General features: G+C 48.6%; 2 protein-coding genes across 3 annotated transcripts; both read right to left on the minus strand.

Annotated features, from left to right (window-relative positions):
• Positions 1-135: 135 nt before the first annotated feature.
• Positions 136-4,012, minus strand: klhl30 (kelch-like family member 30). Of its 2 annotated transcripts, XM_037468604.2 has the most exons (8): positions 3,883-4,012; positions 2,779-3,638; positions 2,484-2,673; positions 1,875-1,961; positions 1,568-1,723; positions 1,281-1,469; positions 817-962; positions 136-688 (listed from the first exon to the last, which is right to left on the minus strand). In XM_037468604.2, exons 2-8 carry the CDS (start codon positions 3,550-3,552, stop codon positions 440-442), a joined length of 1,791 nt encoding a protein of 596 aa, XP_037324501.2. In that variant the 5' UTR covers positions 3,553-3,638; positions 3,883-4,012; the 3' UTR covers positions 136-439. The 2 variants fall into 2 exon arrangements, with proteins under 2 accessions (XP_037324501.2, XP_062419671.1); XM_062563687.1 differs by lacking the exon at positions 3,883-4,012 and having other exon boundaries at positions 2,779-3,854.
• Positions 4,013-4,498: 486 nt separating this feature from the next.
• Positions 4,499-15,382, minus strand: LOC119216163 (espin-like protein). The gene is made up of 11 exons (XM_037468626.2): positions 15,044-15,382; positions 14,386-14,576; positions 13,562-13,748; positions 13,299-13,481; positions 13,062-13,193; positions 8,315-8,464; positions 8,085-8,217; positions 7,724-7,893; positions 7,482-7,646; positions 5,975-6,924; positions 4,499-5,219 (listed from the first exon to the last, which is right to left on the minus strand). The coding sequence occupies exons 1-11, from the start codon at positions 15,335-15,337 to the stop codon at positions 4,688-4,690; spliced, it is 3,087 nt and encodes a 1,028-aa protein (XP_037324523.2). The 5' UTR covers positions 15,338-15,382; the 3' UTR covers positions 4,499-4,687.
• Between the last annotated feature and the right edge of the window lie 271 nt (positions 15,383-15,653).

Here is a 15,653-nt window from a genome sequence, read left to right on the forward strand (position 1 = left end):
CAAACCACCGGATTCCTACGGGTTAATGATCGTCAGGTCGAAGTAAAAAGTACTTTTCCCCAAGAGGATCTGGTCGACCGTTTTTTCGGGAGCACATTTTATTAGTGTTCCGAGCATTTCCAGTTCCAAACCATTGTTGTTCAATAAATAATAATCATAATACTTCCTCTGCAAAGATTTAATGATTCACAAGCACAATTCAATAACACAAAAGGGTACAAACAAAAACACACGGTACAAAGTATTAATAACCAAGAGCAAAGAAGCCAAGCAAGGCTCTAAAAAGAGCTAAGAAGACCTGAGGATCATGTAACACACTATTCTAGAGCACAATGGCATCCGGGGATAAACCTTCCATTCGCATTGTAAGATAGTTGCAATCAGAACATGTCTCTGCTCGCTCCTGGACCCTGAGTTTAGTCCCACCAGGACAAGGCCTTTATGTCGTGTCTATAGGGAAAAGCTCGGGCCACTGGGATGGATCCAGGAAGATGGTGCAGACTCCACTGTAGAACCAAAGTCTTGGGAGGAAGGACTCCACCTCCCAGGTGTCGGCCGCTCGATTGTAAACCTCTACTTCTACCCTGTAGTCCCCCTCCATGCCCTTCCAATGACCTCCGGTGACAAACAGCTTCCCATCCAGCGTTACCAGGCCGCCATTCTCATGGAGCATGTGGAGTAGCTGGACCTGATGAGAGAGGAAGAGTCAGGGCAAAATGAAAGGAGGATCAAATAATGATTTTTGTTTTATCGTGGTCCTGCGAAATAAACATTGACACAAGGGATTGTATTGCTGTGTTATGACAAATTGCCCACCTTCTGCCACATGTTTGCCTCTGGATCATAAGAGAAGACTTTCTTAGTGTTGTCAGCAATCAAATATATAGTTCCATCCACACAGACAGAACGAGGAGAGGACAAATACTTAGGGATGAAGGGGGAACATATGCTGATCCAGCTATCTGTTAAACAAAAACACACATTAGTTTGAGAAGAACAAAGAAGACAAATAAACAGGTCTTGGTTGTATAAACTTGTAATATAAGTCAACAATAATATGACTGTATTAAAACACGAAACTGCTAATGTGGGAAAAACAAAACTGCTGTTTCATCAAGTGTTGATAATCAATGGTGATGAACTGTGGCGAAAGCGAGCCGGATGTTGGAAAAAATAGAAACAACAAGTAAACATTCTATTAAAAATTGAGCTGCATAAACAAATTTAATACTTTAAATGTATAAAAATACACGTTGTATTGGTGCTTTGCTCATCCTTACCTATAACTGGGTTGTAACACTGCATGGCCAAAGCATTGTACTTCACGGCGCACGAGCCAATCACGTAGAGCTTCCCATGACAGGCCGTGGCGGTGAAGTTGGTCACATATTTCAAGGCGGGGCAACTCAAGGCCCAGGTGTCGTTGTAAGGGTCGTAATGCTCCACTTCAACGCGATGCGACGTTGTACCTGGAGGGGGGAAATGTCCAGTATGACGAGGGATGAGGTTGAATCGTGCTGGCGCAGCAAATACGGCTCCTCCCCAACGACTGTATGTATTGTCTCACCTCCGATGACGTAAATCTCGCCGTTGAGCGTTGCCGACGTGTGGTTGGTGCGAGGCCGGAGCATGGGTGCCACGGTAACCCACCTCCCCTCTCGTGTGATGTACTTCCAGGTCTCTGTGGTGGACCAGGTGTTGGTGTTCGAGCCGCGCGAGCCCCCTTGTGAGGCAGACAAAGAGGACTCTGTCAAAAGTCTGACATTGGTTTTATATTCCTCACTAGAGAAGTGAGTTCACCTCACAAACCATTTATCGGTGTTTATTTGTTATTTTTCCCGTTGGACTTTCTGTGTAGCATGCGAATCACTCACCCGTGACGTACACGTCATTGTTCAGGGAGACCAGGGCGTAACCCCACTTGTTGGGGTTGGGGAAATTAGGGAGCTCATGCCACTGTTCTGCAAAGAGATAGAAAGAAACTAGAGTTAATGTCCACACATTTTTCAGAGGGTTAGGCAAACTAGATAAATAGTAAGAATTCACACCAGGAAAAAGAACACATAAATGTCCTCAAAGTAAGTCAAAGTTAGGTCAAGAAAAGAAGAAGCCTTGAAAAAATGTTTCTTTTCTGGCACCGCCCTCAACACTGTGGCTGGAGCTGTCAAGCCTCGACATAAAACAAGGTCTCCTTTTGTTAACAACCAGTGAGAAAAACACAGACGTGGATATCTTCTTCCAGCTTCTCGTGATAAAACGCCCCTTTGAGAACCTGACAAGATGATCCAACTTTGTCACATCCAGATCGCATTCCTGCAGAGCTGTTTTCCTGTCAGCGCGGCATATAACGACCTGTGCCGCTTCTGCCAAACGGTTTCAAGGACTCTGACAGACATTTCACAACAAGTTTGTGTTGCGAAACACATGGTGAATTCAACCGGTTGACGTTTTGATACGAGCAGAAAGAGAGAAAACGTTTGTACTTGTCTTTGTGTTGTAGAAGGCGCAGTTCCTGTGCAGCAGTCTCGGGTCTCTGTCCTCTTCGTCTTCATCGTCCGAATCGTCCGAGTCATCCAGTGAGCGACCTCCCATTACCAACAGCACCTCTTGCAGGTTCAGTTGCGGACTCAGGGAGTCCGGTCTCTCAGAGTATTCTGGAGCCAAATCCATCTTCTAGAAAAAAAAGTCAAAGGCGGGATTGTTGTTGAAAATCCACTTAAGATTAAGACTAAGGAAGATGAGAGAAAGAAGAAAAGATGTTGGTGTGAACTCACTAACCTCTCTCTGAAGTTTTTCCACGACCTCTCTGCAGCTGGGAGAGGCCTGCACCAGACTGTCCTTCAGCATGGTGTCAGCCAGGTAGTCCAGGCTGAGCAGAGGGAGACGGGACATGCCGAGGAGCTCAGGGAGGTGGTCGAGCCGAGACTCACTGTTGTGCCGGACCCATTTCAGAATGGCCTCCACGCGGGTGCACTCAGTCCGGATTTGTAGCCCTTCGTCGGACAGGCACGCCACCAACCTCTCCTGTCCCAACAGCAGAAACTCCTCGCCTTGCTGCACAGCCTCAAAGTTCTCCAAGAGGAAGGCCCACGCTTTAGCCATCACCTCGGGGCAGCCGTGGATTGCCCCGAACTCCAGGATCCCCAGGCAGTTGGTGGCATCAATCTGGTGCTGGAGGTACCGGCTGCACACGGTCCTTACCGTGTGGAACTGCAGCTGGCTGGACGTGCAGATCAGCCCCTCCACGTTGCTCTGGTTGATGGTCAGCTTCCCTGTGTATGCAAAGTCCAGCAGGCAGCCGAGTATGTCAGGATCAACGCCGCTGAGCTCCACGCGCGCCGCTATGCTCTCCACGAAGTCCCCCGAGAACATGCTGTGGAAGTAGGCGCTGCAGAGGGCCAGCACGCCGCGGTGACACGGGAAGTCCCGGCCGCCGGCGCTCAGCGTCACGTCCACCAGTTTGGGGTGAGAGCAGAGGGAGCGCAAGCCCTCCAGAATGCTCTGAGAATGGGAGGGCAGGCAGAAGTCCAAGTCGTCCACGTTGCGCATCATGGTCCACTTCGGTTGAAAATGTGGGCCAAACCGTCGGGGGGCGGCGGGGGAAGGTCAGGTCGGGTCAGGGGGAGTTTAGAGCTTACCTAGATGTGGAGGAAAACGTGTAGAGAATGCGAAAGTGTTCAAATGGGGGAAATAAGCTTTAAGTTTGGAACTCAGTTAGAAAATTGTTTCTCAAAACATTTAAAAAGTTGCTTGTTTAAATATATCGCTGTGTACTTTCGCCTTCTTATTAGTAAGATACACCATAGTAGACTGACACCAACAATACATTACCTCATCTAAAATCCTGTTACAATGAAACAATTAAACCAAACACACACTCACCGCAGAAGCAGAAAAGGGAAACAAAGGCACATTGTCGTTTCCAGCAGGAAGACGGTTTGTAGCCGAGTGGCCGCTGGGATCAACATGGAGTGGGCAGCACGGAGAAAAGCTTATGCCAAGTCACTGGGACGAGCTGCCTGCCTTTCAGTTATTTTTAGGACTGACAGTGACGCTGTGCTGAAGTCAGATTCCAAACAAGCATGGGGCCCACAGCTGCTGTTACAGGCACATAATATTCTCAACAGGCCTGGAAGCTCGTATAGGAACATTACGTAGCACTGACATTTCTGGGGATGTTTCAAGAATTAATTCAGAATAGAACTATGCAGAACAAAGAGCTGTACTATTGGTGTCAAGTCTTGTGTCGTTTTATTAAATATGTCTTACATTAATTTATTTACAAAAGATGTCATTAAAATCTGTTTTCATGATAAGTAAATCACGAATGATTACGGTCATATATATATATATAATATATATATATATATATATATATATATATATGAGTTTCAGTAGTTATTTTTATGAACATAAAAATCTATAAAATGCATTTAAATTGAATGGTTTAACACAATGAAATACAGTAAAAAAGGAACAAATAAGAATTCACATCAGGCAATATCTGTCAAATAAGTAAACATGGCTAAGAATCTGGCTAAGCATTCGCTAGCTTTTGGTACTTGAAGGTTGACAATTTCCACAAATAAATTCAGACTTCAAATAGTATTTAGAATTGGTACCCAATCGTAATGTAATATAACTGCAAACAATAGAAAAAGAAATATTTAAAAGATTACACAAACAACTACTCAAAATCAAAAATCTCTGCTTCTTTCTCTTTCCAAAAAGCAAAACTGCGGTCGATGTATTTGCAAATTTCTTCATTGCTAAAACTGGAGATGTCAGTTCCACCGTGGAGCATCCCCTCATCAGGCGTAGGTGTCTGCACGATGACTTTAGGGACCTGTCTAACCTCCGGGAGGATGTGTTTCACCACCTCTACAGCGCTTTCAGTCGGGCTCGCAGCGCTGCCAAAGAACTTGACTTTAATGTCCTCGAAGCCGTCCTTCCACTCGCGGTTCCCGGCCTCGATGTCCTGTATGACGGCCTTGTGGAAGTCCCTGACCAGCTCCCATGGGAAGCTCCCCACGTGGTCAAACACCTCGAAACACAGGAGGTGTCTAATTTTGCGTTCGTCCACGGGAAGCTCCAACTCCAGGATGTGGAAGTAGCCGAGCATGAACAGATCCAGGGTCAGGCTGTCGTACTCCACCGGCACGCCGTCCAGGCGAGGCAGGAACTGCTCTGGGGAGCAGAGGGCTTTCTGCCTGTGGAGCCTGTGGGGGACACTGAATGCTTACACTACAGGATGTAGGACACTACAGTGGGCCGAAGCTAAAGATTGGGAGCTCAACCTGCTAAAGTTTGCTAAGTGACCTCAACGCTTAAGATATTTTCATTCCAAACTTCTACACTGTTTAGTTGAAATTTTTGAAGTGAAGTGTCCATTCAATCAAAATGTTCAGGAATTTAAAACTGCATTAATTCACGTTTTGACCACCCGGGGGCAGAGTAACTCAACAAGCTGAAAAGCTGATTTATTAGCTTGTAAAACTAGTGAACAAATCGTCAGCTAACAGTCACTGAGTAACTCATCCAGCAGACACGAGGCAACATTGACATTCACTTAAGCTGCTTTTGTGTTGGTTTACCAGCTAGCTTTGCTTCTCTTTACCAGCTAGTAGATCACACCCTCTGCCCCGGTCAGCAGGGTGTCAATCATAAAGTAGCTCCGTCCAAAAAGCATACACCTCTTTATGGTCTGTTTGACTCTAAATTGATCATTTTTTACTAATTGATATGCTGTATTGAAACCAAAATTTAAGACAATACACAGTATTTACAGAAGGAATAAATCAAGTTGTAGTAGTAGGAGTATTTGCCACCGGAGGACTCGCCCCCTGTTGTTCAGTGGAGAGAATGCAAGTTGTAAGACACTTCTGCATTGTCTTCACTAAGTACAACCAGAAGGGAAGACCTTCACATGGGTCAGGGGCGATGTAAGCAAAAGAAAGGTCATGCAGTGCCCTACCTGCGGATCTGTCTGGACGGGACGCTGGAGATCATGCTCCTCCAGCTTCCCAGCATCTTGTTGACAGCACTCCTCTGCTTGAAGAAGTGTCCCAGAGAGCTGTTCATCATCTTCGACTGGGCGCACTCCAAGCTGCTCCTGCGACCCACCTCGGACTTGTCGCCCGATCCAGGGCTTCCGCCGCTCGCCTTCCTCTCTGCGGCATCCTTGCTCTTCAGTGACACGGTGTAGGCAGACTTCTTCCAGTGGCTTAGGAAGAGCACAACTATACGCTCCTTCCTGAGGCTGGTGGTCTCTAGTACGTCTGCAACGTTCTCATCGTAGTCAATGCCGGAGTCGTTGTTGTGGTCGGTTTCCGGGGCCGGAGTCAGCACTTTGGGCTCTTGGTCCGACTCCGTGGCCTCGAGCGGCGCGGGAGAGCTGAACTCCTCTGGCTCATCGGACAGCGGAGGGTTCAGCGTCTCAAAATTAGACTTCAGTGTCCGCACCGACACCCCGAACTGGTGGATCTCGTCTTCTATCCGTTCCCTGCGGCCCCTGGTGGAGTTCCGCCGCTCCGGCGTCTGAGAGAACACGGTGATCAGGTCGGTGTTGGGCATCTTGCAGTAGGGCTGGTCCGAGAGGTTGCTCATGAGCAGAGACATGCTCTTCACGATGCCCGAGATGCGGCCGCACCACACGGGCAGGGGCACTTGACTGGAGAGGTTCCTGAACTGCGTGTTGGCGGTGATGTTCACTATGGGGGCCGGCAGGATGTGCCTGAGCTCCTCGGCCAGACGGGCGAGCTCCAGCTCGTAGCCTTCGCAGTTCCTCTGCATGGAGACGTTGGCAATCTGCTGCTCCACGTAGATGAGGTCATCTTCCGTCAGAAGCTCACCAGAAGGCCCCAGGATGGCGTTGTGGGCTTGGGAGAACCTCCAGCTGACTTTGGCGTATCTGTTCCCATTTTCCTGTCAGAAGAGAGACAAACAGCTCGCAGATAAACAGGCAGGAGGTCATATTTAATCTTTTTTTCTTTTGTGAATACATTTCATGAGGCTTAAGCGTGAAGGGAAAAGAGTGATCATACAGTAAAACTGAGGGCCAAACCTCAAAAATATGACTTGGCAAACAGTCAGTGATTTATTTTTGTACAATTAAAAGTAAATGATCATGGAATTTCCAAGTTTTATTCTTAGCTAATGCCGATTTAGAGTAGCATCACAAAATGATACTGCACTTCTCCCCTTGCATTTGGGAGCAGTGTTTGGGTTCTGGAGCATTTGAAGGGGCTGCACAACGTGCAACTGACTCAAACTCAAACGATCGATAAATCTTGAAGAAAAGTTGCCCGTCCACGTCGATTTCACTTATTGAAAAAATGTTTCTCTAAAATACTATGTGCTGATTTTGTAAGCTAAAACTGTGAGCGTGACTGCTCTGTCCCCCGTGACCTGTGCCACGCAGGGTTAAAATCATTCAAAGGGCATTAATAATGTAACTGTTTAATCTCCCAGAGAGACGTTACCTTCCTCCTCTGATCCTCCTCGTCCAGCAGCCTGGCCTGCAGCTGTCTCACCATGACTTGCCTCTTCCACTCGGCGATGGGACGGCCTCGCTCGTCGTGGGTGGGTACCAGGTAGTCGATGTCAGACAGGTTAGCCTCCTCAGTGGGCAGCACCACCATCTTGTTCTGCACGGACGCAGCGGGTTGTGTTTAGCTACGGACAGGGAGCCCTCGGGCCGGGGCTCCATAGTGAGAAAGCTTACCGCTTGTCCAGTGAAGACTCCGGACATCCCGGATTGTTTCAACGATTGAATGGACTTCATGTCGCCAAGGAGTTTTCTTCCAGCCAGGAGGTTTGCACCAGGCAACATGGTCTTCCTGTCGCCAGTGACCTCACTCCGGGCCGCCTTGGCCTGATTGAAACCTTTAATAACTGGAATACACGTCACAAGTCTTTAAACAACACACACACACACACACACACACACACACACACACACACACACACACACACACACACACACACACACACACACACACACACACACACACACACACACACACACACAGTTTTCCTCCTCGACTGAACACAGACTTCCAGTAACAGAAATGTTTTTTTCTCACCAGATGCTGAGATTGGAACCTGCTCTATTCTGCTGACAGCGGTTTTCCTCGGCTGGGCGGGTGTGGACGGTAAAGGAGGAGCGGGGGGGGGCTGAGGGTACCTTGCCTGCGGGGCCTCCTCGCTCTCAGGTTGCTAATTTTGAACAACAGGAAGGACATCGATGGGCCAGATGCTTTGGGGTAGAACCGGGAAATAGCAAAGAATGGAAGAAGCAAAGTCGGACTGTAACCTGTAAGCGATCCATGGGTGTGTCACTGCCGTAACTGTCCCTGAAAGCGTCACTCAGGCAGCCGTAGTAGTCCCTGCTGCACTGTGACAACGCGGCCAGCTTCACCTTCACCGGAGCGGTTGCCTCGATGGGCTTATGTGGGCGGGTTGTCTGCAAACAGGACAGTCACACTACGTCATTTCTACGACCAAATATCATGAAATGCAGAACTTCTTGGGGCATGACAATGTTTAAACACAATCCTTTGGTCTTAGAATGTATCATATGACATCACACGTACAGCCCTGCAACGTCGTCTCTGTTCAGACACCCGGATAAAAAAAGTTTGGGACAAATCCAATCGCAAAAATGCTACTGCGTCTGACTTACCGCCATAGACTTTCCCAACTAGCACCTTCACGTCACAAATGCTTTTCCCACTTTGTGCTGGTTTTTACTTTAAGTAAAAGATAGACTGGGTTTGTGTATTTACTTCAAACTGATAATGGAGATAAATGTTTTATACCATTTAAACCCTCAACTTTACAATTCTAAGCTATTCCTCAGTCGTTTGAGTTGTACCGTTCACATCTAATGTAAAACGAGCCGAGTGGGAGATGGAAGGGTCGTGTCCATATCGTCCATCACCCAATTACAACTTCAATTGTTTTTTTAGGTCAATATGACATGTAGGTGCAACGGGAGTCAAGAAAAGTTGAATAATAGAAGAGTATAAAAACACACTAGATCGAAAGGAATGCATCCAAACATTTAAAGCCTGAGGACAAAATACAAGGAGAGCAAAATGAGTAAGCATCCTCGGAATAATTGGCAGCGTTTCACACCGCTCTGGGGAGGATGTCGGATGCATGGAAACGTTTAGATCCCCCTGTAATGAACCTGCGTTGTCCTAATGCGCTCCATGCACAATGCATATCAAATTCAGCTCTCTGAGGACATTATTAGTAACCGAAACATCAAAGGCAGCCCTAACAAGGTTGCTGCATGCTGTTGTGCTTTGTGTCCATGAGGTGGTCCGTGCCATTTCCTCTCACGCGGCACTTTGATGTCCAACAGCACGAAATGTGCTGCGACACTGCTTCGGGCGGAGGAACTGACTTCCCCGAAGTTGTGCAATCGGTAAATAGATAAACAAGAGGGGGGCCTGATTCCTTCGTGACTCTCCTGGTAACAGTTCAATGTCCCAAGAGCTCGGACGAACCGGGCCGCCCGTGTGTGTTTAATTAGATCCAGTGGCCGAAGAGCATTTGGTTTTCATCAGCACCCCCATCACAATTGCCACGCAGATATACAAAGCAAAATCCCTAGAGTTAATTTTCTGGTGTCAGGCAAAAGTGTTGAAGTGCAGAGTTGAAATCACACTGCAAAAAGATTCAACTCTTACAGAGTCAATTGGATGAAAGAGCTGGAGTCATTATCCAGTGTCAAGATCAGATTCATTTGCAACACTTAGTAGAGATAAATGAACTCTTTGGTAGGATTGAAATGTAACTTTGCAGTGTCACAGGTTTAACTCCAGGTAATATGGTGCATGGATTGGTGAGGGTGCACCAGGAACCACAGGGTTGTTGGTTTGAACCCTGGTTTACCCATGTTCCATGTCAAAGTGTCCCTGAGCAATGCACCTAACCCTGAACTGCTCCCTGGGCTAAAATGTAAACTCCATGTGTTAAAAATGCAATATAAGTTGATAAAAGCATCAGCTAAATGACGTTTGATACTTATTCCCGAGTTAAATTAAATAAAACACTTTGTTGAGTGTTGATTTAACACTGACAAGATTGGGACAATCTAAACACCAGCTTTGAGTTCAAATCTCACAGTCAATTGAACTCTCTGAAATGTGCTGTGTAGATAGCCGAGCCCTGTGTGTCCCTGGATGGCCTCTCCCTCCATTAAAGACCGACGAACAACCTGGTCCCACGTGAAATGTCCACGTTGTGGGTGACACATTGCAATGCGGAATGCATACAGCCGGTGCACATTATACACAGAACACTGGTGTAAATACACTCGCGGGTTCAAACACTCTCGGGTTTCCTGCATGGAGAGAAAGGCTCGAGACCGACAGACGACAACTTTTACAGCTGTTTTTCTGAATTCGCAGCCACCACGACTTGGGCCTTGGCTCCGAACACAAAACCTCACTTACACAAGTTTCCCCTTACTTAAAAAGAAATGACTTACTCACCTCGACCACGTAAAAATAAAGACATGTAAGGAAGCACAGAGAGAAGGCCGATAGTAGGACACTAGATGGTGGAAACGACCTTGTAACCACTCTAAAACGCACCGACCTTGGCTTTAAACAAATCTCCCGGTGCACTCGGGCCAGACCGAACTCCAACGGCACCGACTCCTGCGGCCGGGTAACCCGGGGCAACGGCTGCGCGTGCTGGATGTGACGCTATCGTAAGATCACCGACCACTCGTTTGACACCATCCCCGGCATCCCTGCCAGTGGCCGAGGGCTGCCAGGCAATCAACAATAAACTGTGATCGGAGTGTGCCGTTAATTATTAAGGGGAAGGATAGGATGGCCCGGTAATGTCACCAATACACGGACAAACCAATGGACACGGTGTTGCACACAGGGAAGTATCAGCGGAAGGCTGCTGGAAAAGAGACATTTCATCCACGCGCATTCAGGTGCTGTTTTTCCACTTGGGACAATTGGAAAGAGGAGGTTTTCTGTGAGGGGGGGGTCAAAACTGTGTTTCATGCGTGGGTTATTGAAAACATATCCACATATGTTAAGCACTTTAGAAATAACAACCTGTAAATTCATTTTGGGTAAAAAGAAATATGTTTGATAGCCAGTAGGTTCAGTGTCATATCATAACAATAAGCACATTTAGGCTCCCTCAAGTGGCTGAAAAATATACTGCAGGTGTAAAAGTAAAATAAAAGCAAATGTTTTTGGAGACGCTTATAAATGTTCCTTTGATCCATCAAGTATTCGATTAATGGGCACATTTCTCCAGCTATTCAGCTTTGCATTCCGTACTTAGTTCAGCAAAATATCTCCCATCTGTGTCACACATGGGAATGTGATGCAGCGGGCTTCATGAGATTGAGACAGATCAACAGAGCTGGAAGAGGATGGGAGGCTTTGGGAGGTTATTATTTTTTGTAATTATGTTGATTATAAATTGTATCATTAATACAAATAACAGTCACTAAAGCACATGTTTTCTTTCTCATTAAAAGAACAAAACCCAGTGATGAATTACAAGTCCAAGTGTTCCAAAAATACCATTCTCAAACAGTGTTTTTGTGTGTGTGTGTGTGTGTGTGAAGTAATTCTCCCTCCGCACGCTGTTTATTTGATTGCAGCTGCTCCCGAGATGCCAGAGGAGGAAGTGCGACCCCTGACCTTGTTGTGAGAGGCTCATAACGCGGCTCTCTCCAAGTCGATGTCCCAATCCATCTGGGTCGCTGCTCGGAGGTCGGATGACCTGACCGACATGTTAGCACGGGTTCGAAGCAGGTGATGCAAAAACCCAACCACAAATATAGTTAAAGCGCACCTACACGTACAGCTCTGTGAGGTTTTAAACCGTTACATTGTCTGCCATCCAGATAGTTGGAGGATTTAAAATCCATCAACTGCCGTTTTGGGTTCTCCGCCGGATGACCTCTCCGTGCCCGCCTGTGTGCCAAGAAACCTGAGACATCATTCTGTCTGCTAGCATCACCTCACATCATCCAGAGGTGACAATACCAGCACATCCAAGTCACTGGAAAAAAAATAAATAAACATGACACACAATCAAAGGCGTGTTTGAAGCCTGTGACATCCTGCTCTCCGGTTCCAGGCATCAGAATGGTGAAAACGCTGAAACTTAAGCTTGTGGATCTCATAACGGCCTTGGCCCCCGGGCCCTCCACCTGAGCCGCAGGAGAGGGGTAACCGATAGGCCCTTAGTTGGCGGCGGCCCCGGCTGCGTCCCGACGCCGCCGCCGCGCGGACCCCGTGCTAATTAGCTTTGCATTGTTGGAAGGAGGATTATCTCTGATGGGGGAGCCGAGCGTGCGCGTCTCAAACGCCTCCCCATCACCGCCCTCTTCGTGTATGAGCGCGGCTCTTCTCCGCTGACTTATTAATTAATGGCTTCACTTGCACGGACAGTTTTCGTTACTCCCCGTGTGCATCGCCCTTCTGCGTCGTTCTGGCTTCAGGGCGGCGGGGAGAAACGAGGACAGGCTGCAGGGCTTTTAGGTCCAATGGGCCCGCTGTCTTTCAGCTGACCCCTGTCCCATCTTAAATAAACTGATCTAATTTCAGCATCAACTGTCCTCCTCTACGCCTAATTATTGCTATTTAAGACATGAAGAGGTCTCACACGGCAGCGTGACTCGTAGTTTCGAGTTACACGCCGGCCGGTTTTTAACTGCGTTGACCCCTTGATTAGAACATGCATCGGCGAGCACAATCAATGGGGTAATGCTAGAATATTCATCAGCCACATTAAAGAGTGTTGTGTGTGTTCTGCACCAAACAAAAGAGCCTCAGACATCTCAGAGTGTCCTCAGGCACCAATCTCCTCACGGCACCATGAACGCCGCATTAAGGACACAAAGGCCATCGTCCTCCACTCCTCCAGTCCACGCCGGAGGTGGGCGCGCTCGACCCTCTGCGAAATACCCGTTGCAAATTAGAAAAAAAGAAGGATTCACCAAGACCACCAGAGGAGAGGACACAGAGCGGGACAATGTGGGGAGTAGAAGAGGTGAGGGGACGTACGTTTGTCTCCATGGCACAGAGATATCTGGCACATTCATGGTGTCCGTTGTACTCCGCCAGGTCTGCTGCTGTGAACCCATCAATATCAGGATCTGAAGGGTTCGCCTGGTTGGCCAACAGGATTTTACAGCACTGAAAGAATAAGAAGAAACTATTTATATATATATACCAACAGTTTTTAGATAAGATCAGACTAAAACTACGAGAACAACTTAAAAAGGAGGAGACCTGACCAACCTCCAACTCTCCGTTCTCTGCAGCATCATGAAGGGGGGTCCCACCCCAGTAATCCTCGACGACCTTTGACCCCATGCGAAGCAGTGTCTCCAAGATGCAACAGTGCCCTCTGCTGGCAGCAAAGTGCAGAGCCGTTGCTCCATCTCTGTCCCGGCAGGACAGGCTGACGTCGGTGCAGGTCGCCTGTGGAGGTTCGGCGAGGAAGGTTACAAAGTGCGGGCTGAAACGACGCACATATCGTGTACTCGTGCTCCTCGACTGACCAGCCACACCACCACAGCTTGGCGGCCCATGTGGGCGGCCGCGTGCAGGCAGGTCATGCCGTCGTGGGCCTTCAGGTGGACGTCGGCGCCACAGTTGTCCACAAGGTGCTGCGCAACATGCAAGTGCCCCTCCTGGCAGGCCAGATAGAGCGGGGTGGCGCCGGTGAGTGTCTGGCAGTCCACACAGCTGTGCCCCAACATAGATCAACAACCGCGGGTTAAGCATCGGTGACTAAATGTATCGCACACATCAAAACTCCAGATGCAACACACCAGTTATAGGCATGTTATGTCCAGGCATGTATCGTTCAACGGGGACTATTGTTTAAATGTGATTTTTCTGTCTTAATCCGGTCCTGACTAAGTGCCACAGTCTCAGGTTTGGAAGATGGAGAAGAGATGGGATCCATACTGGCGACATGTTTCACGTGGTCTCTTTTGTTTACTTGTTGTTGTCCTTGTTATGTGACACTGATCATCTGCTTTAATCTGAGTGTGCATGATTAGGTCCTGTAAGCAATGGATTCCCCACCAGGTGGGAGTACTTCTGCTGTTGGCCCGATGACGAGCATGGTAATGATTGGCTGACTGCACATTAGCTCCTCCCACCTGAGCAGATGTTCGGTCTCCAGTCAGAGGACCAATTATGATGATGATCATTTATTCTTTTGCATCAAGTTATTCTTGTCACTTTCCAGTTCAACTAGCTTATATGGAAATCAAACCCCCATACGTGTCTACTGGGGTGCTGGTACCAAATCAGCTGTGACCTTTCCCTTATTGACCTCTGAAGAAAAAATATGAAAGAATGAAGGGTGTCTTACCCAGGTGCCTGTTCAACGAGTAGCTTCAAGCAGGCGAGGCCTCCGTTGGCCGCGGCGTAGTGAGCCGGCACGGCCCCGCAGTGCGTCTCCACCTCGGCCTGTCCTCCGACGGAGAGCAGCCACTCGATGACCTCGGCGCACCCGAACCGGGCGGCGAGGTGCAGGGCGGCGGAACCCGCAGCATCCCTGTCCTGGAAACGTGAGGAAGGATGGGAGCAGGGTGAGGCTTGATGTGGGATGGCTCCGTGTAAGGTCTTCATTATCGAGGGGTTTCATTGCTGAACCGGCAATTACAATATTTGATTCCAATGAAAATCAGTAAGGAAACAATTGTGTCATGTGTGTTCTATGGGACTCGTGTGGACTTGAGAAACGACAGATAAACATCAGTAGACCTGACTCGGTTCCAAATGTTCAGCATCTGGAGCCAATTACCATGGTAATAATTCTAATGGATACATGGCCACATGATGTAATGCTAATGCATCTGTAAAAAGGTTCTGTAGGCTACAGTACATTTTTACAACTGAAGTGATGTAACCTCATTCTGGGATCACTTAGATGACCATCTGAATTCAGGCTCACACACAAACGGAGTCGGTGGTATATTTCCAAGCCCCCCCCTCTCAGTAGAGCATCGCACGGTGAACAAACTCACATTAACGTTGCAGCCTCCAAAATCCACCAACCATCGCAGCTCCCGGATGTGGCCGGTGGCCGCGGCGTCATGCGCCGGCGTGGCCCCGTTGGAGGCCCGGGGGTCGGCCGCCAGCCCCAGCTCGCTCACCAGCCCGCGCAGGCACTCCAGGCGCCCGCACCTCGCCGCGTGGTGCACCGGGCCCGCGCCCTGAGCGTCGGTGATCACAGGTGAGAGGTGACCGGAAGAAGCCAGCTCCCGCAGGGCACCGAGGTCCCCGGCTCGCGCTGCCCTGATGGCCCGATGAAGCACCATGGCCGCCCGCTACGCTCCCCGAAGCATCGCGTTCTCGCTCATCCTCAACTCACATCCGTGCCAGGAAAGTGGAACCCGAGCAAGCAGCCAGATGGTCGGCATGTCTTTTTTTAGGCGGGGCGGGGGGGGGGGGTTCATGGAGCCAATGAGGTAGAAAGGTAATGACAGACGGTTGGAGGCTCCCCTTTGTACGCCGGTGACCGTCAGATGGCATGCGCACCGACGCTCCACCGCCCTCCGTAATGGGACAAGCCAATGCACCGCGGTGTTATTCCTTACGACTTATTTTAGAAAATCATCTCAGCGGGGGTGATCA

This window comes from Pungitius pungitius, chromosome 7 (assembly GCF_949316345.1).
Source record: "Pungitius pungitius chromosome 7, fPunPun2.1, whole genome shotgun sequence".
Taxonomy (NCBI): Eukaryota; Metazoa; Chordata; class Actinopteri; order Perciformes; family Gasterosteidae; genus Pungitius; species Pungitius pungitius.

Bases quoted from the DNA above. Each gene is read 5' to 3' on its own strand.
- klhl30 (XM_037468604.2), bottom strand. From the start codon at position 3,552: ATGATGCGCAACGTGGACGACTTGGACTTCTGCCTGCCCTCCCATTCT. The intron at 963-1,280 runs GTAAGGATGAGC...TTTGTTTAACAG, and splicing joins GTGTTACAACCCAGTTATAG to ATAGCTGGATCAGCATATGT. The intron at 689-816 runs GTGGGCAATTTG...CTCTCTCATCAG, and splicing joins AGGCAAACATGTGGCAGAAG to GTCCAGCTACTCCACATGCT.
- LOC119216163 (XM_037468626.2), bottom strand. From the start codon at position 15,337: ATGGTGCTTCATCGGGCCATCAGGGCAGCGCGAGCCGGGGACCTCGGT. The intron at 14,577-15,043 runs GTGAGTTTGTTC...TCACGTTTCCAG, and splicing joins TTGGAGGCTGCAACGTTAAT to GACAGGGATGCTGCGGGTTC. The intron at 8,218-8,314 runs GTTACAGTCCGA...GTTCAAAATTAG, and splicing joins CACCCATGGATCGCTTACAG to CAACCTGAGAGCGAGGAGGC.